This window comes from Zeus faber, assembly GCF_960531495.2.
Source record: "Zeus faber genome assembly, chromosome: 8".
NCBI classification, from domain to species: Eukaryota; Metazoa; Chordata; class Actinopteri; order Zeiformes; family Zeidae; genus Zeus; species Zeus faber.
Window position 1 is genome coordinate 651515 of NC_137195.1, and position 22790 is coordinate 674304.

Sequence of the window (22790 nt, forward strand, 5' to 3'; positions counted from 1 at the left end):
ACACCCTCCAGCAGAGACACTTCCTCACCACTCTGCTGTCTGTCTGGCTGTAGATTGTCCGGCTGTTCCAGGTCCGGCGTTTCTCCAGGGGTCCGGGGACTAGGGTCCAGAGCTCGCTGACATCGCCGCGGTAACATGGGAACCCGGTCTAAACCGGGCCAGCTGAGCGGGTAAGACCTGGATCTGGGTCCCAGAGCCGCTTCCGCCTCAGAAAGAGGAAGTCGCGGCTACGGCTGTTTGTTGCTGAACAGGATGCTGCTGGGTTACAGGGTCCTGGATCCTGGGGTCACAGGTGTCCTGGGTCCCATGTGGTCCTGGGTTTTTTGTGGTCCTGGGGTCTGGTGGTCCTGGGTCCCACATGTACCTGGGGCCTTGTGGTCCTGGGTCCCAGGTCCTGGGGCCTATGTGGTCCTGGGTTTTTGTGATCTGAGGTCACATGGTATCGGGTCACATTGTCCTGGGTCCCACGTGGTCCTAGGATCTTGTGGTCCTGGGGTCACATGGTCATGGGTCCCATGTGGTCCTGGGGTCTGATAGTCCTGCGTCCCATGTGTTCCTGGGTTTTTGTGGTCCTGGGTCCCATGTGGTCCTGCAGTCTGGTGGTCCTGCGTTCCATGTGGTCCTGGGGCCTCGTTGGACCAAGATGTTGTCACTGAACCCTAAAAATGGAGGCTGCATTGCCTGTGGTTCTCTTAGTCTCCTGGTTCTCTTGGTCCACTTGGTCTCCTGGTTCTTCTTGTTCTCCTGGTTCTCTTGGTTCCCCTGGTTCTATTGATTCTTCCTGATCTCCTGGTTCTCTTGGTCTCCTGGTTCTTTTGGTTCTACAGGTTCTCTTGGTCTCCTGGTTCCCTTGGTCTCCTGGTTCTCTTGGTCTCCTGGTTCTCCTGGTTCTCTTGGTTCTTATGTTCTCCTGGTTCTCTTGTTCTCCTGGTTCTCTTGGTCTCCTGGTTCCCCTGGTTGTCTTGGTTTTTCTTGATCTCCTGGTTCTCTTGGTCTTCTGGTTCTCCTGGTCTTCTGGTTCTCCTGGTCTCTCGGTCTCCTGGTTCTCCTGGTTCTTTTGGTTCACCAGGTTCTCCTGGTCTCCTGGTTCCCTTCGGCTCCTGGTTCTCCAGGTTCTCTTGGTCTCCTGGTTCCCTGGGTCTCCTGGTTCCCTTGGTCTCCTGGTTCTCTTGGTTCTTTTGGTCTCCTGGTTCCTCTGATTATCTTGGTTCTTCTTGATTTCCGTTTCTCCTGGTCTCTCGGTCTCCTGATTCTCCTGGTTCTTTTTGTTCACCAGGTTCTCTTAGTCTCCTGGTTCCCTTGGTCTCCTGGTTCTCCTAGTTCTCTTGGTATCCTGGTTCTTGTGGTTCTCCTGATCTTCTGGTTCTCTTGGTCTCCTGATTCTCCTGGTTCTCATGGTCTCCTGGTTCCCCTGGTTATCTTGGCTCTTCTTGATCTCCTAGTTCTCTTGGTCTCCTGGTTGTCCTGGTCTCTCGGTCTCCCGGTTCTTTTGGTTCACCAGGTTCTCTTGGTCTCCTGGTTCCCTTGGTCTCCTGGTTTTCCTGGTTCTCTTGGTCTCCTGGTTCTTCTGGTTCTCTTGGTCTCAGGGTTCCCCGGGTTCTCTTGGACTCCTGGGTCTCTCGGTCTCCGGGTTCTCTTGGTCTTCTGGTTCTCCTGGTTCTCTCAAGTCTCTTGGTCTCCTGGTTCCCTTGGTCTCCTGGTTCTCCTGGTTCTCTTGGTATCCCGGTTCTTCTGGTTCTCCTGGTCTTCTGGTTCTCCAGGTTCCCTTGGTCTCCTGGTTCTCCTGGTTCTCTTGGTATCACGGTTCTTCTGGTTCTCCTGGTTCCCTGGTCTCCTGGTTCTTCTGGTTCTCCTGGTTATCATTGTCTTCTTATTCTCCTGGTTCTCCTGGTCTCCCGGTTCCCCTGGTCTTCTGGTTATTCTGGTTCTTATGATTATATTGGTCTCCTGGGTCTTCTTGTTCTCCTGGTCTCTTGGTCTTATGGTTCTTCTGGTTCTCCTGGTTCTCTTGGTCTCCTGGTTCTCCTGGTTCTCTTGGTTTCCTGGTTCTCCTTGTTCTCTCGTTTTTTTTCTGGTCCCCCTGGTTCTCTTGGTTTTCTTGGTATCCTGGTTCTTCTGGTTCTTTTGGTTATCTTGGTCTTCTGGTTCTCCTGGTTCTCCTGTTCTCTTGGTCTCCAGATTCTCCTGGTTCACCTGGTTATCTTGGTTTCCTGGTTTTCTTGGTTCTCCTGGTCCTTTTGGTTTCCTGGTTCTCTTGGTTCTTCTGGTTCTCCTGGTTCTTTTGGTTTCCTGGTTCTCCTGGTTCTTCTGGTTCTCCTGGTTGTTTTGGTTATCCTTGTTCTCCTGGTTCTCTTAGCTCTTCTGGTCCTTGAAAAGTCTGGAAATTCACCTCTACAAAAAGCTTGACACATACATAATACGACCTCTGAGTGAACCTCTGACCTGAAGGGAACTGTTGTACTGCAGAGTCGCTGGTGGCGCGGTGGAGCTCCATGGACAGCAGTGGCAGGAGGAGGAGCACAAGGAGGAGCAGTGGCAGGATGAAGACTTCCCCAGGTCAGAGGTCACCTGCTGTCTGTTGGGATGGAGGAGGAGCTTCCATATTTTTTGTTGGACTCAGAATTTCATGTGGAATGCTGTTCGTCGAGCAGTTGGCCACGCCCACCTGAAAATCTGACACGGCCCCGAGCTTAATGGTGACGTGACGGGACCGAGTGAGTCCTGTAGGGAACGAGGTCCAATGTGGACGGAGACGACGAGGTGGAAAATCCTCCTCCCGGCGGGGGAGGTGGAGGGGGAAGTGGAGGGGGCTAGGCGGGAACAGGAGGGTAAGGGGGTGTGGTCTGAGGAGAGAAACTGATCATCCCGACTGATGTAAGTCTGATCAATTTGATGATGTAATAATGATAATACCTGACATCATCTGATTATGATGTAGTAATATAGAAAATAATGTGATGATCAGTTGAGATTTACGTTGATTGAGTTTCCTACTTGTCAACATAACTTGAGTTTTTATTTTACCTTTAGATTGATTTGTTTTCCTTTGTTTTCTGCTGAAGGAAACAGAACAAAGCCTCCGTCTCCGTTGGGACTTTGTTTTATAAAAACTGCATTTTTAGTGTAAGAACACAGCCCTTCACATTCTGAGTATGACTATGACCATATTCTGACACTGTGACTCCTACCCTGCTACTGCGCTGTGGCCGTGCCTCCTGTGGCGGCCACAGCCCTGTGACATCACCGCACACCTGTGACATGACCACACCCCTATGATGTCACCACACCCCCGTGACATGACCACCCACCTGTGACATGACCACACCCCTGTGACATCACCACACCCCTGTGACATCACCACACCCCCGTGACATCACCACCCACCTGTGACATCACCACCCAGATGAAAATATTGAACTTCAAACACTGACATGCTTCTGTATTTTTCCCTTTCTGTTGTTCTTTGAACCATCTTGTCTATGAATGTAAACAACCTGTTGGTTGATCTTTAAGGTATTCTTTCTGTAGTACTTTAACAATAATATGTGGAAACAGCTTTTATGTTTTAAAATAAACGGATCAAAATGAGAGGAACCTTCTAAGAAACACTTTCCTCCTCAGAGCGCTGCCGGTGGACCAGAGCCCAGCGGCCAATCAGAGCAGAGGTAATAATGACAATAATAATAATACATATAAATATAAATATAGCAGCAGGCAGCAGTACACAGGGTCCAGTTGAGTCCTGTTACAGTTGTAAGGCTCTGTAAAAAACATTTTTCACTGACGTCACTGATTGTTCCTCTTGCGTCGCTCAGTTTAAACTTTTTTCATGATCAGTGTTTGAACAAGTACCATCGTTCCTGGATCACACAGTGCGGACACAAAACAAAGGGCCGCTTCCTCCAAGGCTTCTTAGAACTTCCTGCTTCAGTAAAACACAGCAAGATTTTCAGATTTGACATTGAACGCAGCGTGGCCCCCGCCGGTCACTCGTCTGGAGGAGCAACCGCCGCACGGCGGACGCAAGGCAACCCTCCCCAAGGCAACCCTGTAAATTCCCTGATGAATCCTGACCGTTACACAGTATAATCAGATGAGTGAGGAGAAGCCCTGATGTCATACTGGCAACACATCTGGCTTGATGATGACGAAGTGACGCAACGACCATTCTCGGTGACCAGTCGCAGTTCTCCAAGTTCTGAGAAACGCAGCATTACTACTAACACTAGTTTCAATTTTCATTGAACGCAGCGACGCCTGGACCAAGCAAAATCCTGCGCCAACTCACCGATGCGAATGGCCCCCAGAGACGCAACCCCAGACATATGACATCACATGATGATGTCACAGAGCGCCCTCTCCACAAGCGAATTACGCTACGCCAACGTTCGTAGTTCCTGCTCCAAATACCAATCGATGTGGATCAAACTTGAACCACAAGATGTCTGAAACGTCCCTTGACCATGTTCCTGGGCTCGGAAAATGCCAAGGAGAAAAATAATAATAAATATCGTAACAGAAACATTAGGGCCAGGCCCGTGGTTGCCATGACAGCGGTCATTGTGCAGAAATAACCACATGAAACTTTAATTTCCTTTTCCTCTCCACCGGCCCTCCAGCGCTGCCCTCCAGCCTCGACCAATCAGGGATGGCGGGAGGTGGGGCCAAAAAGAGATTGGTCGCGCCAACGCTGAGCCTTACGCTGAGTCGCTCTGATTGGCCAGATCCCTGCAGGGATGTCTCCACCGACACTTTGTCGTTGGACATCAACCTGGAGGCGATGGACACTCCCTCTCAGAGTGAGACAGGCAGTGAGACAGGCTGCCACGAGCTGGAGTGGGAAGGTAGGACCTGTCTGTCTCTGCCTGTCTATCTGTGTACTAGTATCTACTAGGTAGTGTACTAGTATGTACTAGTGGTGTGTTAGTATGTGCTAAGTAGTGTGCTAGGATGTACTAAGTAGTGTACTAGTATGTACTAAGTAGTGTGTTAGTATGCACTAAGTAGTGTGTTAGTATACACTAAGTAGTGTGTTAGTATGTACTAAGTGGTGTGTTAGTATGTGCTAAGTAGTGTGCTAGAATGTACTAAGTAGTGTACTAGTATGTACTAAGTAGTGTGTTAGTATGCACTCAGTAGTGTGTTAGTATGCACTAAGTAGTGTGTTAGTATGCACTAAGTAGTGTGTTAGTATGTGCTAAGTAGTGTGCTAGGATGTACTAAGTAGTGTACTAGTATGTACTAAGTAGTGTGTTAGTATGCACTCAGCAGTGTGTTAGTATGCACTAAGTAGTGTGTTAGTATGCACTCAGTAGTGTGTTAGTGTGCACTAAGTAGTGTGTTAGTATGCACTAAGTAGTGTGTTAGTATGTACTTAGTAGTGTGTTAGTATGTACTAAGTACTGTGCTACTTTGCCGTTTTGGACACACCAGAGGCAAGTCAGGTGACCTTTGCCCTCTGGTGTCCTCTAGATGACCTTCCCCATGGGGTGGGTGGAGTCAGACCTGGAGGGGCGTCGCCAGAGGAGGCGTGCAGCCTGCGATTGGACGAGGTGGACAGCAGGGGGCGTCGCTGGAGGAGGTTCTGCATCTCGGGGGAGCAGCTCCACGTCAACATGAGCGTCCTGGAGCCGTACCTGCAGGTCCTGTCCCACGGAGGTACCACGTTCTACTGCAGTACTACTGTAGTATAATACACAGTGTGGGTTGGCATCATGTGACCTGTCATGTGATCCGTCTGCTTCCAGGTTACCATGGCGACGGTCTGACAGCCGTCATCCTGTTCTCCTGCTGCTTCCTGCCCGACACCTCGGTGGACGACTACGAATATGTGATGGAGCATCTGTTCAGGTCAGTATTACACGCTGTACTTCACGAGACTACATACAGTGCTACACACTGTACTACACAGTACTGCACACTGTACTTCACAGTACTACACACTGTACTACACAGTACTGCACACTGTTCTACACAGATGATTATTATTATTACTCAGAAATAACCGACCAGGGGTTCTTGCAACTGACCAATTACAATCCAGTATTCCACAGAGCAGGGCGATGACAAACCATAATAATAATAAACCATAATTAACATAAAAAAATGATAATAGACCATAATAAAAATACTCCATAATAATAACAAACAATAATAATAACAAACCATAATTATAGCTGCAGGCAGCAATACACCAAGAAGATTAATAATAATAAACACTCAAGCAAAAACAATAGTTATTGTTTTAATAGTGTAATAGTCACTAACTAATAATAATTATTATTGTTATTATTATTATTATTATTAGTTGTAGTAGTAGTTGTATTATATCAATAATAATCATCATCATCATAATAATTATGATGATGATGATTTTTATTATTATTATTATTATTATTATATTAATAATACCATAATAATAATTGTTATTATGATTGTATTATTAATAATAAAGATAACAATAATAATAATAATAAATAATAAACATAGCTGCAGCCAGCAATGCACAGTGTAAGTTAAAGTTCAATGTTGGGATTTGCTTCGTCTCTCTGTTCAGTGTGTTTTGTGGCTGCGTGAGTTCATTCCTTCCACCTGGTTACAGTGTAATTCTATTATGGGATGGTGTTTGTGGCTGTGGGTGGGTTTGGTAACAGTGGTTATCATTCTGAAGTAGGGCTGCACCATTATGGCTGAAATGATAATCAGGATCATTTTGGTGTATTTGTGACCCACCGCAGCAGAAGCCGCCGTCTGGCTGGTCTCTAAAAGCACCAGGAGCCAAATCAGAATCAAAACCTTCTAAACGAAAACCAGATTTTTCCAGATTTGTGTTCCTTTGTTGTTTTTTTTTATCTCTCAACCTATTTTCAAAACCGAGTTTGATTTATAAATAGTAGAAAAATGTTAAACCGTGGAGTTAAATATTCCCGTGAGATGACATGGTTCACTTACCGAGACGCTGAACAGAGGTGAAGCGGGTGGTGGAAGCTCTGAATCATATTTGGGAGCTTCATCTGACCAGCGGCATAGATCCAAGTCAGTGTAAGCAGCGCGTACTGGACTTCATTTTCCACCATGACAGTCACTGACAGTCACTGAATCTGATAGCGGCGTTATCCCGGACCTGGAGAACATTTCAAACAGCGATTTCCACCTGAACGTGACGATGAAACTGAATATTTTCAAGAACCACCGGAGGAGACCGGCGGTACGCTCGTTGTTACAACGGAAGAAGTAATATAATATAGTATAGTGTAATATATTGTCATATAATCTCTTCCTAAAACATTGTTTTATTCTACTGGATGTTTTCATGTCCTGAGTAAGAATAGATCCTTCTTTCAAAACATAATCCAAGTCACTTGCTGTTGTAGCGTAGATATGGAACTATAATTAATATATATTTTAGTTAAGTTTGGGTGCCACCAAAGTTTTAATAAACTTAGCTCTCCAGGAAGCGAGTGATTATACATTCAGGAATTCCCACATGATACATCACATAAATACACGACTACTTCTTAATCAAACAATGGATGTTTACTCATAACAACAGAGTTGACATCAGTTAACACACAAACACATCTGGGAAATGAAATGATGGTTGTTATGAAAAGAGGGAGACTGACTGGGAGGGATTGTATCTTAATGCACAACTAGGTATTCTAAACTGAACAACAACATAATAACATGATCACCGTGCTGCACCTTGGCCATGCTTTACCGGAGTTCCGGGCGTGCCGGAATAATCTTGTCTGCATCACCGTATCGGCTCCGATGAGTCGTTCGCCTTCGTCGCCGGATCCGCCGGGGGTTTCAGCGGGCTCCCTGGTCACGGATCTTTCTGTATTGTCAGGTCCTGGAAGGGCGAGGTGCTTCTTGCGTGCTCAGCGGGAGTTCTTCAGGGCTCGGCCTGTAGTGGTTTGGTGGCGTGTCGGCGCTTCAGAGAATCTGGTGCGTTCGCTCAACGCAGGTAAAGGGACTCCTTCCAAAACGGTTATTTGGGCCGAAAGGAGGGATCTTTAAATGGTGGTTCTTCATCCAGGTCTGAGGGAAGGTAATGGAGGAAAGGCTTTCAAGATACGATGCATACCCGAGGGTCTCTGCTACTTGGCGGAGTCACGTGCTAAAAGGGGTTTTCAAAGGACAAAGAAAAGACCACATGCCACTGCGCCAGCCAGAGCGGAAGTAAGTCCTTCAGGAAACTTCATGGTCGCGAGAGAGTGTGGAGTCCTAGGGGAGAAAGCCAAGTGATGAGCGGCAGGCTACAGGGTTTTTATGTCCTCTGAGGGAGTGACTTCTGGAAATGACTTTTTTTGACGGCCATTGGTCGAGGGGTTCGTGAAAGTTTTCTCATTGGTTGGGGAATTCTAGCGAGGCCCTCGGTTAGTTCACCGTAGAGGTGGGCGTTCGTCTTTGTCTTGAGGCGTTCAAAACCCTATTCTATAATCAGAATCTTACAACCCGCCCGTATCTTTCAGTCCTTAATCTCCGTATTACGTTCGTGTTTGTCAAATCTTGAAATGAAAGAAGAAAAAAGCGCACACGTGAATCAACCTTTGGAATGCAAGAACATATACACATACAAGAAACACATTTTTGGGATGCAAGAAGGAAAACTGTACATGTCAATAAGTATTTTAACTGCAGGGATAAAATTGCACACAGAATGAGTCTTTGAAATGCAAGAGGGTGATTATGTTGTATAAGGTTGAAACCGGGGTTTGGGGTAACACCAACGGTGGTCGCTAGGGGCGTCCAAGCTCAGCAAATGGAAAGACGGTTTAAACATATAACTTTGTTCTTATACGTCTCTCCCAAAGTTGAGAGTGGTTTCGTTCTTTGTCTAAGGAAGAATGTCAAAGTGGTTACACATTGATTAAGATACATTTTCAGTCTGATCTCCTTTTTAGGGAAAGAGAGTTCAGGTCAGGTAAATCCTGCGCCAAATGGCCTGCGGCTCCCTTGCAGGGGAAGGGTTCAGGAGACAAAGACCAGAGATGGCTGTGCTGCTCTCTCTGCCAGCTCCAACTGTTAAATTAGTTTGATCTTCGGGTGGATGTGGGTGTCTGAGCGAGTGGAGCATATTCTCTCTCAAGACGGCCCTCGCTCCACTGTCCATGTCAAAACATTCTGGGTCCTGTTCATAAGAACTGCTGTTAAACTGACAGCTGCACACTGCTTGTCCTTGAGCCTTCAAACTGTAAATCATCCTCATGAAACGAGCCTCTTAACACCCAGTTGTGGATCAACAGCTGCATTTAAAGGAACTTCATTTGCATTAAATGTTGTCAGAGGTTTTGCAGCAACTTCTGTAGATGTTTTTGCAGTCGTTCTTTCTGAGTTTAATATTAACAGTAATTTCTAATTCAGCAAGTTTGTATACATATATCTCTGGAATGTCTATAAATTCTGACAGTGATGTTATTGGGTTTTTATTTTGTAGAACTTACTGGCGCGTGTCAGTCTTCCTCAGAAGCATTTATATGTTTATGATGTTTAATACGCTGTGCTTTGTTTAATCAAATTGTCTTCTGGTAAAATAATACCTGTCACTTTGTAACTTGGTGTGGTTAAGAGTTTGTATATTATACTCCTTAGTTAAAGTCCAATCATGACTATATCTGTGCTTGACAGTATTTTGGTAAGGTTTGGGTTACTTACTCACGTCATCTCTGTACTCCATCAACTTGCGCATACACGCAACGACTTCTTCGTTGTAGCATACAACGAAGATGCATGGCGTCATCTTGGTGAGGGACTGATTCTTGGTCACAAACTCCATCCACAATACTGAACCCATCTGAATGAAACACAAATGACGCCATGTTGGCTCCTGGCCCAAAACGTCTTCTTTGAACCGTTAAGGTTTCCTGGGTTTTGTAAAACGCAGCACGGAGCACACACAGCAGAGTTACAGTTTTCAGGGTTTCCTTTAAACGCAGCCCCGGCCCAAGCCGTCTGTCTAGAGCTGCTTTCACACATGAACTCTGGACATTGTCCAGAGTTTCCCTTTCACATGTGTAGCACACAACTGGAGATTGTCTGTGTCAGACGCGTTTACACTTACTGGAAATACTCCGCCCCGGGTGAAGGCGAGGGGCGGAGCCTGGGTGGAGCGTGCATGACGTATGACGTTGTGGAGTTTTACAGCACGCCCAAGATGGCGGCGGAGGCTACCGTCTTATCAGTAATTGACCAAGTCCCAAGTCAAGTCCCTTTTTTTCCTCCAAGATACTTACCTGACCTGCAGTATCTGCTTTTTATCAATAGAAAAGACCAGGTATTAGTACCCGTCGAATAATGATGATATTGGCCAATCTAATAAAAAGTATGACAATTAATTGAATTTGTATTATAATTGTTGATATTCAGTGAAATAAATGTAACTAAATAAAAACAAAAAAACTTTATATATTTCTTAATTTCTTCTCAATTAAAAACATATTCCCTCCCCATCACTTTTCAACAGTGACACTGACAACTGACTAAACATTGTTGGACTCCTAAGTCTTCCCTGTCTTTTCGAGTTTCCCATGAACACAGCATGGCTTCCTGCTTGGAGAGCTGTATCTAAACGGGAGTTATTTTGTTCATTTTACTTTTTTAAAAATCAGACACATCGGCTGCACAACTACACAACTACACAACTACACAACTACCTCTTTGGATGTGGTCAAAAAAGTCAAATAACGATCGATATCTTTTGGCCTTTTATACGTTTCTATCACTATGACGCAAATCAGCATCAGAGCTGCTTTGCGGCAACATGCGACGTAATTTGGCGTCATCGCGCTTTACTTCGTCACCACGCTTTACGGCGTCATCGCGCTTTATGGCGTCTACACGCGGGAGTGAATATAAACAAACATGGAGGGGCGTGGCGCTTGGTGGACCAATCACGACGCAAGAAGCTTAACGCGGAAGAAAATGAAACACTGTCCCTTGTTTACAACTTCCAACTTTATAAACACAGATGTGTTTGATGAGGAAACATCAAACTGCAACATCTGTCTGTCAGACAACATCTGTCTGTCTGCTCAACACGAGGTGAGGGGGACTCAGCCCAAACAAAGAACCTTTTTGTTTACAGTTTGTTTTACTTCAAGTTTTCACTGAACGTGAACACAACCAGTCGTCAAGTCTCAAGTCAAGTCACGAGTGTTTAACTTCCAAGTGGAGTTTCAAGTCGACCCGAGTCCTAGTCCCAATGACTCCCAGTGACTCCCAGTGACTCCCAGTGTCTCCCAGTGTCTCCCAGTGACTCCCAGTGACTCCCAGTGACTCCCAGTGACTCCCAGTGACTCCGGTCCTCATCTCTCGTCACTGTGACTGTTTTGTGGTGATACTTCATGTATTTGGCCGTATCCACAATATAAATGAGAGTGTAAAGGAATATAAAAGAAACTGAAAGGCGAACCAAGCAGCTACGCTCCGTGCACCAAGGTAAATCACCCTTCTTCAAGCTCGGCGTCGTACTCGCAGGTGTCTGGAGGGGAACGAGTCTGAGAGACGAACCTTGGACTTTAAGTCCAGATGATGATGTCACAAAGCAGGCCACTCCTGAAATGACAACAGTTTTTCACTCATTTCTGCTCCATATGTTGACTGATATTGATCAGACTCCAAGGACAAGACGTCTGAAACGTCCCGGTTCTAACGAGACCTCAACCACCCATGGGGGTGGTAGCTCAGGAGGTAGAGCTGGTCATCTAGTGATCTAAAGGTTACTGGTTGGATCCCAGGCTCCTCCTGCTAGCATGCTGTAGTGTCCTTGAGCACGACACTTAACCCCTAATTGCTCCTGATGGCTGCGTCCGTCGGTGATTGTGGAATGTGGAATGTGGAACCATGTTGGTGTGTACTGCAGTTGTTGTATTTAAGACACTTTTAGCCCGAACTACACTGAGATTAAAAATAAAAAAATGCTGAGGAATAAGGAGAGAGATGGGGCCCCGGGGCCGACGTCACTTACGACATCAACACCACTGATAACACTCATGTTGTGTAGTAGTAGTTTGTGTCCCCTCGTGTCCCCAAAACAGCTGTGAGGTGGAGGCAGTGACTCCACCAGACTCTGAAGGTGTCCTGTGGTATCTGGCACCAAGACGTTAGTAGCAGATCCTTTAAGTCCTGGAAGGTGGAGGTGGGGCCCCCATGGATCAGGCTTGTTGTTCCAGCACATCCACCAGTTGCTCCTTGGGATCGGACTCTAACCCCACCCATCCACATGATGTAGAAGTAAAGGTGATTCATCAGACCTCCACCTTCTCCCATTGCTCCATGGTCCAGTGGTGACGCTCACGTGTCCATTGTAGGTGCTTTCAGGGGTGGACAGGGGTCAGCATCACTTCCTACTGACACAAATAACAATTTTCTGAATTCCCTTGGAACGCAGCATCGGCTGCTGCTGTCTCTGGTCTCCACCCTGTGCAGATCCTGCGCAAAGCCACCAAGGGAGTCTCGACCACGGTGCACAGTGCACCTTGCCTCATGCTAAAGCCCCGTCAGTCACACCCTGTAGATTCATAACAAATTTAATGATGATGTCACAAAGCACTACCACCCCAGCCTGCTCTGCCAACCCAGATCCCTTCGTTCAGCTACTTCCGCTACGTCGGCTCCCATCCTTCAGAAACACAGTTTTTCACTAATTCCTGCTTCAAATATAGATCGATGTGAATCAAACTTGGACTACAAAATGTTTGAACTGCCCCAAATACAACAACAACGCTTCATTCATGTCTGTGGGTTCGGAGGTTGCTGTGCGCAAGACACCTTTGGCCGGAGAAATGCCAATGATAAATAATAAAAATCCAAACAAAAACATTATCTGGAACCGTACAACAAACCACGATGACAATAATAAACCAACTTTAAAAAGAGCTTCAGGATATGAGTGTCAGTGTGTTGGTTTGCAGGTACGTCGTGGGGACCTTGGACCTCATGGTGTCCAACAACTACGTCCTGGTTTGTCTCTGTGGAGCCGTCCCCAGGACCAGGCTGCCCGCGGTGCGCTGGCTGCACCAGTGCTACTGCAGCATCCACCGGAGGTCAGGGGTCAGGGGTCGTACATACATGGGTTCGTACGTTCATGGGTTCGTACGTTCCTGGGTTCATATACCTGTGTTTGGTCCTCAGGCTGAAGAAGGACCTCAAGCACCTCCTGGTGGTTCATCCTGCCTGGTACATCAAGGCCCTGATCACGCTGGTCAAGCCCTTTATCAGGTCTGACAGTTTGACCTCTGCGACCTTTGTCCTCACAATACTTTCTCTCTGACCTCACTGATTCCTTTGACCTCTCTGAACTTTGTCCCCTGGCAAGTTACTTTTGACCTCTGTGACCCCTGCCCTGTGTCTACTTTTGGCCTCTGTGACCAATGACCTCTGTGCCCCTGCGCCGACCAGTGAGAAGTTCAGCAGGAAGGTCTCCTTCGTCCACTCCTTGGAGGAGCTGTCCGCCCTGGTCTCCACGGAGCAGCTGCTCATCCCTCCGTCTGTCAGAGAGTAAGAGCCTCCGCCTGGTTTCCACGGCAACCGCCTCAGAGACACTGACCCTTCCTGTCCTTTTTCTGCAGGCTGGACGAGAAGATGAAGAGATGACCTCTGACCCTCTGGCTGTTTGAAGAGCTGCCCTGATGTAAATAATGTGTCGTCATGGTAACAATTACAATATTGACCAAAACTGTGCGATTGAAAGAAATGTTGATAGGAGCTGTTCCTTCTAAAAGACGGACACAGGTTATGGAAGTGACGGTGAACTTTGACCTTTCTGGTTGGACGAGCACCAAAGCTTCACCTTCAGTGTTTTATTGTTCATTAATATTCATACAAAATTAAAGTTCATATTTTACTACAAACCAGTAACATGTTGCTTCATTGTGCCTCCAATGTAAAAAGGACCCGTACGTGGTACTAGATGATCAGTATTGGTACTATACTACTAGTACTAACTCTTCTAGTACTAACTCTCCTAGTACTATACTACTACTAGCAGTAACCCTTGTGGTACCAGGTGTACTACTCCTGTGTGCCTGCAGAACTTTGATCCTGTGACGGATGTACTTGTTGATCTTTAATCTAAATTGAATTCTCCCCAAACGAAAGGTTTCGTTTCCATGACGATGCAGTGGGGCGTCGTCGTCCAATCAGCTTCTCCGTTTGCAACCTGGCACAACAAGCTTTTGTTCTGAAAAAATCAGGATTTATTTCAGATCAAAAACATTTCACCCAAACGGAGCCAGTTCACACATGAAAAAATGAAAAAGGAAATAAGGTCAAAAGTCAGCTCAGTAAACGGCTTCGTCCAGGTTGTCGTCGCTTTCGCCTCCGAACTCCTCCCCGTTGTCGAAATACGACATGATGTAATCAGTCTCCTGCGGAACAAGTACTTATTACTTTTACTTCTACAGCAAGCACTTACAGTATATACTTTTACTAAGATAGAAATGTTGATGTGGTACTTTTATGACAGTATTGAAGTACTTCTCACCTCCTCAAATTCCTCCTCGTACTGCTCCTCCCCCTCCGCCTCTTCCTCCCCCTCCTTCTCCTCCTCCGCCTCCTCCTCGTCCGAGCTCCGCCCTCCCTCCTTCTTCTCCAGAGCCTGAAAAAAAACCGAAATCCTCATGACAGTGTCAAGCTCCGCCCTGATCCGCTGCAACCAATCAGGGTTCAAAGTCCCAGCAGAGGATCCATGTGACTGGCTGGCTGTCTGGCTTCAGGGTGTGGTCACATGTTGATAATCACAACAACTTGGACCCATTTCTATGATTTCTTCATGGATCATTCAAGCACCACCCGCTGGCCCTGCCCGGCGGGTGGTGCTCATGAGAGAGAAGTTTGCTTTTGTGTCAATTCTATTTATGAACCATGTGTTTGCACAGTTAAATGAATATTAGTTGATTGAATGATATGAACAGATGATTGAGTCTCAACGCAGACGGATGTTTATTGATGAAATAATGATCAATAAAAAGGGGAGGAGGCTTCACCTCCAGCTTCAGAAGAACTTCCTCTTCTTTCTTCTTCTTCTGTTTGACGGAAGCTGCTGTTCTGAGCGGACGCTGAGCAACAACAACACCTGAACAGCAGCAAGAAGAAAGGAACCATCAGGAACCATCAGGGGCCATCAGGGGCCATCAGGAGCCATCAGGGGCCATCAGGGGCCATCAGGAGCCATCAGGAGCCATCAGGAGCCATCAGGGGCCATTAGGAGCCATCAGGAACCATCAGGAGCCATCAGGAACCATCAGGAGCCATCAGGGGCCATCAGGGGCCATTAGGAGCCATCAGGGGCCATCAGGGGCCATCAGGAACCATCAGGGGCCATTAGGAGCCATCAGGGGCCATCAGGGGCCCCCAGGAACCATCAGGAACCATCAGGGGCCATCAGGAACCATCAGGGGCCATCAGGGGCCATTAGGAGCCATCAGGAGCCATCAGGGGCCATCAGGAACCATCAGGGGCCATCAGGAACCATCAGGGGCCATCAGGAACCTAATCATCTGTTATAATATGTGATGTCATCATCTGTAATAACCGGTTTGTTTTGGGAATGAAACACTGCTCTGGTGGGAACTCACTGTTGCTCTGGGTTCTTCGTACTTTGATACGCAGCTCCCGAGGAAGCCTCCTCCAGTCTGGAGCAGGAGAACCAGGAGAACCAGGGGAACAAGGAGAACAAGGACAACCAGGAGAACAAGGACAACCAGGAGAACCAGGAGAACCAGGAGAACCAGGGGAACAAGGAGAACAAGGACAACCAGGAGAACAAGGACAACCAGGAGAACCAGGAGAACCAGGAGAACAAGGACAACCAGGAGAACAAGGACAACCAGGAGAACAAGGACAACCAGGAGAACCAGGAGAACCAGGAGAACCAGGGGAACAAGGAGAACAAGGACAACCAGGAGAACAAGGACAACCAGGAGAACCAGGAGAACCAGGAGAACCAGGGGAACAAGGAGAACAAGGACAACCAGGAGAACAAGGACAACCAGGAGAACCAGGAGAACCAGGAGAACCAGGGGAACAAGGAGAACAAGGACAACCAGGAGAACAAGGACAACCAGGAGAACCAGGAGAACCAGGAGAACCAGGGGAACAAGGAGAACAAGGACAACCAGGAGAACAAGGACAACCAGGAGAACCAGGAGAACCAGGAGAACCAGGGGAACAAGGAGAACAAGGACAACCAGGAGAACAAGGACAACCAGGAGAACCAGGAGAACCAGGGGAACAAGGAGAACAAGGACAACCAGGAGAACAAGGACAACCAGGAGAACCAGGGGAACAAGGAGAACAAGGACAACCAGGAGAACAAGGAGAACAAGGACAACCAGGAGAACTAGGAGAACAAGGACAACCAGGAGAACAAGGAGAACAAGGACAACCAGGAGAACAAGGACAACCAGGAGAACAAGGAGAACAAGGACAACCAGGAGAACCAGGAGAACAAGGACAACCAGGAGAACAAGGAGAACAAGGAGAACAAGGACAACCAGGAGAACAAGGAGAACCAGGAGAAGTTGCTTCCCAGTTGGACAGAACCGGTTCTAACTGGTTCCCAGTTGGACTCACCTGGTTTCCAGTCGATCATGTTGTCGGCTGGTTCACTGTTGTGGTATTTATCAGAGTATCGCTCCACGTCTGCAGAGAAACAACATTTACAACCTGTCTGACCTCCCATCCCTCCATCATCCACCCATCCCTCCATCTACCCATCCCTCCATCATCCATCCACCCATCCCTCCATTATCCATCCACCCATCCCTCCATCCCTCCATCATCCATCCACCCATCCCTCCATCATCCATCCACCCATCCCTCCATTATCCATCCACCCATCCCTCCATCCCTCCATCATCCATCCACCCATCCCTCCGTCATCCATCCACCCATCCATCCATCATCCACCGATCCCTCCATCATCCACCCATCCCTCCATCATCCACCCATCCCTCCATCATCCACCCATCCCTCCATCATCCATCCATCCATCCCTCCATCATCCACCCATCCATCCATCATCCACCGATCCCTCCATCATCCACCCATCCCTCCATCATCCATCCACCCATCCCTCCATCATCCACCCATCCCTCCATCATCCACCCATCCCTCCATCATCCATCCACCCATCCCTCCATCATCCACCCATCCCTCCATCATCCATCCATCCCTCCACCTTTCTTGGGTGCAGCAGGGTGGATGTAGTATGGCAGCGTCTTCATGGCTCCTCTGAACTCCTGTTTCAGAGCCAACATGTACTCCGCCTCCTCGCCTGTCGCCACGGGAACCGGCTTGTTTTCCATCGGCTGTTACACAGGTCACATGACCGGTCAGACGGGTAGATAAACAGTCAGACAGGTAGATAAACAGTCAGACGGGTAGATAAACAGTCAGATGGTAGATAAGCAGTCAGACGGGTAGATAAGCAGTCAGACGGGTAGATAAACAGTCAGACGGGTAGATAAACAGTCAGATGGTAGATAAGCAGTCAGAGGGGTAGATAAACATAAGCAGACAGACGGGTAGCTAAGCAGACAGACGGGTAGAGAAACAGTCAGATGGTAGATAAGCAGTCAGACGGGTAGATAAACATAAGCAGACAGACGGGTAGCTAAGCAGACAGACGGGTAGAGAAACAGTCAGATGGTAGATAAGCAGTCAGACGGGTAGATAAGCAGTCAGACGGGTAGATAAACATAAGCAGACAGACGGGTAGCTAAGCAGACAGACGGGTAGAGAAACAGTCAGACGGGTAGAGAAACAGTCAGACGGGTAGATAAACAGTCAGATGGTAGATAAGCAGTCAGACGGGTAGATAAGCAGTCAGACGGGTAGATAAACAGTCAGACGGGTAGATAAACAGTCAGATGGTAGATAAGCAGTCAGACGGGTAGATAAGCAGTCAGACGGGTAGATAAACATAAGCAGACAGACGGGTAGCTAAGCAGACAGACGGGTAGAGAAACAGTCAGACGGGTAGATAAACAGTCAGATGGTAGATAAGCAGTCAGACGGGTAGATAAGCAGTCAGACGGGTAGATAAACATAAGCAGACAGACGGGTAGCTAAGCAGACAGACGGGTAGAGAAACAGTCAGACGGGTAGATAAACAGTCAGATGGTAGATAAGCAGTCAGACGGGTAGATAAGCAGTCAGACGGGTAGATAAACATAAGCAGACAGACGGGTAGCTAAGCAGACAGACGGGTAGAGAAACAGTCAGACGGGTAGATAAACAGTCAGATGGTAGATAAGCAGTCAGACGGGTAGATAAACATAAGCAGACAGACGGGTAGCTAAGCAGACAGACGGGTAGAGAAGCAGACAGACGGGTAGAGAAACAGTCAGACGGGTAGAGAAACAGTCAGACGGGTAGAGAAACAGTCAGACGGACGGGTAGAGAAGCAGACAGACAGGTAGAGAAGCAGACAGACGGGTAGAGAAGCAGACAGACGGGTAGAGAAGCAGCCAGACGGGTAGAGAAGCAGACAGACAGGTAGAGAAGCAGACAGACGGGTAGAGAAGCAGACAGACGGGTAGAGAAGCAGACAGACAGGTAGAGAAGCAGACAGACAGGTAGAGAAGCAGCCAGACGGGTAGAGAAGCAGACAGATGGGTAGAGAAGCAGACAGACAGGTAGAGAAGCAGACAGACAGGTAGAGAAGCAGACAGACGGGTAGAGAAGCAGACAGACGGGTAGATAAACAGTCAGACAGACGGGTAGAGAAGCAGCCAGACGGGTAGAGAAGCAGCCAGACGGGTAGAGAAGCAGCCAGACGGGTAGAGAAGCAGCCAGACGGGTAGAGAAGCAGACAGACGGGTAGAGAAGCAGACAGACAGGTAGAGAAGCAGACAGACAGGTAGAGAAGCAGACAGGTGACTCACAGGGAACAGGGGAGTCGGCTGTAGAAGGGACGGAGGTAAAGTTTCTCCTCTCCCGATGCCCACGACCTCCACGCTGAAGGTCATGTTGGCCCGTCCTCGTCCTCGGCCCCGGGCGGCCATCGCTCCTCTGGGGCCCGAAGGTCCAGGGGACGGACGGACAGACGGACTTACAGGGACAAGCAGACAGACAGGTGTATAGTGACAGACAGACAGACAGGTGTATAGATAGTGACAGACAGACAGGTGTACAGATAGTGACAGACAGACAGGTGTATAGGTAGTGACAGACAGACAGGTGTATAGATAGTGACAGACAGACAGGTGTACAGATAGTGACAGACAGGTGTATAGATAGTGACAGACAGACAGGTGTACAGATAGTGACAGACAGGTGTATAGATAGTGACAGACAGACAGACAGGTGTACAGATAGTGACAGACAGGTGTATAGATAGTGACAGACAGACAGGTGTACAGAGAAGGCAGAGAACATCCTCTTTAGGACAGGCGGACACCCCCACCGTCGAAAACCAAGGTCTGCCGGTGCTCCAACTCAATGTCGAGGGCCTTACCATCGCAAAACTCGAAGTCATCAGGCATCTCGCCGATTCCAACAAAGTGGCAGCGGTCCTCCTGCAAGAGACACACTGGGTGTCAGATGAAAACCTCAAGCTTCCTGGGTTCTCCCTCGCTGGATCCATCCACAGCAAGAAGCATGGAATGGCAACCTTCGTCCGAGATGGTTTGAGCTGGGCAGCCACCAGCCAATCTCCACCTGGCTGCAACATCGAGTGGCTGGCCACTAAAATCCAAGAAACATCTGTCGTGAACGTATATAAGCCCCCACCAACAGCGCTGACTGCATCATCACTTCCATCCGTGACTGCTCCTGCCATCTATGCAGGTGACTTCAACTGCCAACATACGGATTGGGGTTACCAACACACATCACAGGATGGAGAAGCACTGAGTGAGTGGGCCTCTAACATTGAGGCACTACTGCTGTACGACCCAAAGGAGCCCCCAAGCTTCTGCTCTGCACGTTGGAACTCTTATACCAACCCAGATCTGGCCTTCGTCATATGCCGCAGTAACGACCTGAAACCGGAGAGACGTGTCTTGGACAGGTTCCCTCGCTCACACCACCGGCCATCCATCATCAAAGTACCATCCCTAGTACAGCCGGTAGCTGGCAAACCGGTCAGGAGATGGAACTTCAGGAAGGCGAACTGGCAGTCGTTTACGGTGGAAACAGAAAGAAGAACTGCTGGTCTCATGGACCCAGAAGCAGAAGACGTGGATGCTGCATACAGTGCCTACTGTGAAGTCCTCCTAAGGGCAGCAAAGCACAACATCCCACGTGGCTACAATAAAAACTATATCCCGGGCTGGGATGAGGAGTGCAGCTGCCTGTTGCGCCAACACCAGCAGGCGATCACCAGGGAAGAAATGGACGCAACAGCAACAACCCTACTGCAGAAGCTGGATGACACCCGAAGGGCTAGGTGGACGGAAGTAGCGGAATCCATCGACTTCACCCACTCCAGCCGGAAGGCGTGGCAGACCATCAACTTGCTCTCAGGGAGAAAAACAACACCTCGTAGGTGTCCAGTGACTGCAGATGCTATTGCTTCCCAGCTCCTGAAAAATGGTCGCTTCCCTGATGCGGACAAAAACTTCGCACGACTGACATCGTGTGAGGTATCATCCCTCTCCAGAGCAGCCAGGGCTGATGCTAATCTCTCAGGAGACTTCACAGCAGCCGAGCTAAAGGCAGCAATTAAAAAACTGAAGCTGGGCAAATCACCAGGTCGAGACAATATCCACCCAGAGTTTGTTATGCACCAAAGTGAAAGAACATCTCAATGGCTACGCACATTCTTCTCATCATGCTTCCGGAGGTCCAAGCTCCCGAAGACCTGGCGCCGTGCTTCCATCATAGCCTTTCCAAAGCCGAACAAACCCGCCGAAGACCCGAAGTCCTACAGGCCCATATCCCTGCTCTGTGTCCCGTACAAGATTCTGGAGAGGCTGATCCACAGCCGCATTGAGCCAGTGGTGGACCCTCAACTCCCACCTGAACAAGCCGGCTTCCGCAGAGGCAGGTCAACGGTGGACCAGGTAACGCTACTCACCCAGGACATCGAGGACAGCTTCCAAGATAATGAGAAAGCTGGAGTAGTATTCCTGGACCTGACAGCCGCTTATGACACCGTGTGGCACCGTGGACTACACCTGAAACTGTTGAGAACAATCCCGGACCGGCACATGGTGAGATTTATTATGGAGATGCTATCTAACCATAGCTTCATCCTACAAACCAGCGATGGCCAGACCAGCAGGCTCAGAAGGCTGAAGAACGGTGTCCCGCAAGGCTCTGTCCTCTCACCAATGTTATTTAACATCTATATTCACGACCTGCCAGACACAACATCCAAGAAGTACGGCTATGCGGACGACCTGGCCATCATGCTTCGATGCCCAACATGGAACACTATGGAAGAAGGCCTCAACCGAGACATGGGCATCCTGGCAGACTACCTCCAGAAGTGGCACCTTCAGCTCAGCATGGGCAAAACAGTGTCTGCAGCTTACCACCTCTACAACCGGGAGGCAAGAAGGGAACTGGACGTGCATGTTGGCAACATCCGCCTGGAGTTCCAGCAAGCCCCCAAGTACCTCGGCGTATGCTTGGACCGGACGCTGTCCTACAAGCAGCACCTGGATGAAGTGAAGGCCAAGACAACCGCAAGGGTCTCGCTCATCCGCCGCCTTGCAGGCTCGACTTGGGGAGCTTCCCCCCAGACCCTACGCATATCCACGCAAGCCCTGGTCCTACCCGTAGCGGAATACTGTGCCCCTGCCTGGAGCAGAAGTCCACATGCGAACAAGGTGGATACTGTCATCAACAGCGCCCTCCGGATAGTAACTGGTTGTCTGAAACCCACCCCTGTGTCCTACCTGCCAGTCCTAGCTGGTATCGCCCCACCCAGTCTCCGACGGGAAGCAGCTACCCTCGCCCTGGCAAGGAAAGCCCAGAAGAACGACTGGCACATCCTACACAAAGCCACAACAACACCGGCACCACCATGCAGGCTCAAGTCTCGCCATCCCTACAACAAGGCAGCACAAGAGATGCTACAGTCGATCCCTGACGACTTGTCCAAGGACGCCTGGCTGGCAGCATCATGGAGACAATCGTGGGAGTCAGCTGCGCCCTCGCAGACAGGTGTATAGATAGTGACAGACAGACAGGTGTATAGATAGTGACAGACAGACAGGTGTATAGATAGTGACAGACAGACAGGTGTATAGATAGTGACAGACAGACAGACAGGTGTACAGATAGTGACAGACAGACAGACAGGTGTATAGATCACTGTTTTCTTCTTACCTCGATGGTCAAAACAAGATCCAAAGCACATCCAACTATTCATATAAATATCGATGTAAAACCCTGTATCTATACTATGAACACATATGTACATGTATCTATACTATGAACACATATGTACATGTATCTATACTATGAACACATATGTACATGTGTTTTTATATGTATTTCATCGCCACATTACAAGATTTTATAAAAGCTGTTTTCGTCGGAGCTGCGTGACCCTAACGGAAACGAAATAATCACTTCCGGTTCATTTCAATTTTCACAATAAAAGTGGGAAATTCACGTAGATACACTGGATACCGCGTTAATACATGAATACAATTATTTTACATAAATACAATAATGTTTCATAAATGAAACAATTTTACATGAATAAAAGAAACAAAGAAAACAATTTACCATGCATAAAACAGTTGACCACAAATAAACAATTTTACATGAATTAAGCAATTTAACCTCAAAACCTCCAGGAAACTAAAGAATCAGATGTTTGTTCA

At 48.1% G+C, this 22790-nt stretch overlaps 2 protein-coding genes across 5 annotated transcripts; one reads left to right on the forward strand and one right to left on the reverse strand.

The window, feature by feature from the left end:
* Positions 1 to 3: 3 nt before the first annotated feature.
* Positions 4 to 13711, forward strand: bnipl (BCL2 interacting protein like). Of its 2 annotated transcripts, XM_080004981.1 has the most exons (10): positions 4 to 170; positions 2467 to 2556; positions 3622 to 3665; positions 4620 to 4844; positions 5473 to 5658; positions 5748 to 5850; positions 12918 to 13049; positions 13138 to 13224; positions 13405 to 13503; positions 13575 to 13711. In XM_080004981.1, exons 1-10 carry the CDS (start codon positions 136 to 138, stop codon positions 13597 to 13599), a joined length of 1026 nt encoding a protein of 341 aa, XP_079861107.1. In that variant the 5' UTR covers positions 4 to 135; the 3' UTR covers positions 13600 to 13711. The 2 variants fall into 2 exon arrangements, with proteins under 2 accessions (XP_079861107.1, XP_079861108.1); XM_080004982.1 differs by lacking the exon at positions 2467 to 2556.
* A 127-nt stretch (positions 13712 to 13838) lies between these two features.
* LOC307233624 (DNA-directed RNA polymerase III subunit RPC7-like) lies at positions 13839 to 22506 on the reverse strand. Of its 3 annotated transcripts, XM_080004984.1 has the most exons (9): positions 22288 to 22506; positions 19466 to 19526; positions 18894 to 19059; positions 17186 to 17315; positions 16579 to 16647; positions 15582 to 15638; positions 14991 to 15079; positions 14489 to 14602; positions 13843 to 14372 (listed from the first exon to the last, which is right to left on the reverse strand). In XM_080004984.1, the coding sequence occupies exons 3-9, from the start codon at positions 19011 to 19013 to the stop codon at positions 14286 to 14288; spliced, it is 666 nt and encodes a 221-aa protein (XP_079861110.1). In that variant the 5' UTR covers positions 19014 to 19059; positions 19466 to 19526; positions 22288 to 22506; the 3' UTR covers positions 13843 to 14285. The 3 variants fall into 3 exon arrangements, with proteins under 3 accessions (XP_079861111.1, XP_079861110.1, XP_079861109.1); XM_080004983.1 differs by lacking the exon at positions 19466 to 19526 and having other exon boundaries at positions 13846 to 14372; XM_080004985.1 differs by lacking the exons at positions 15582 to 15638; positions 19466 to 19526 and having other exon boundaries at positions 13839 to 14372.
* Positions 22507 to 22790: the final 284 nt, after the last annotated feature.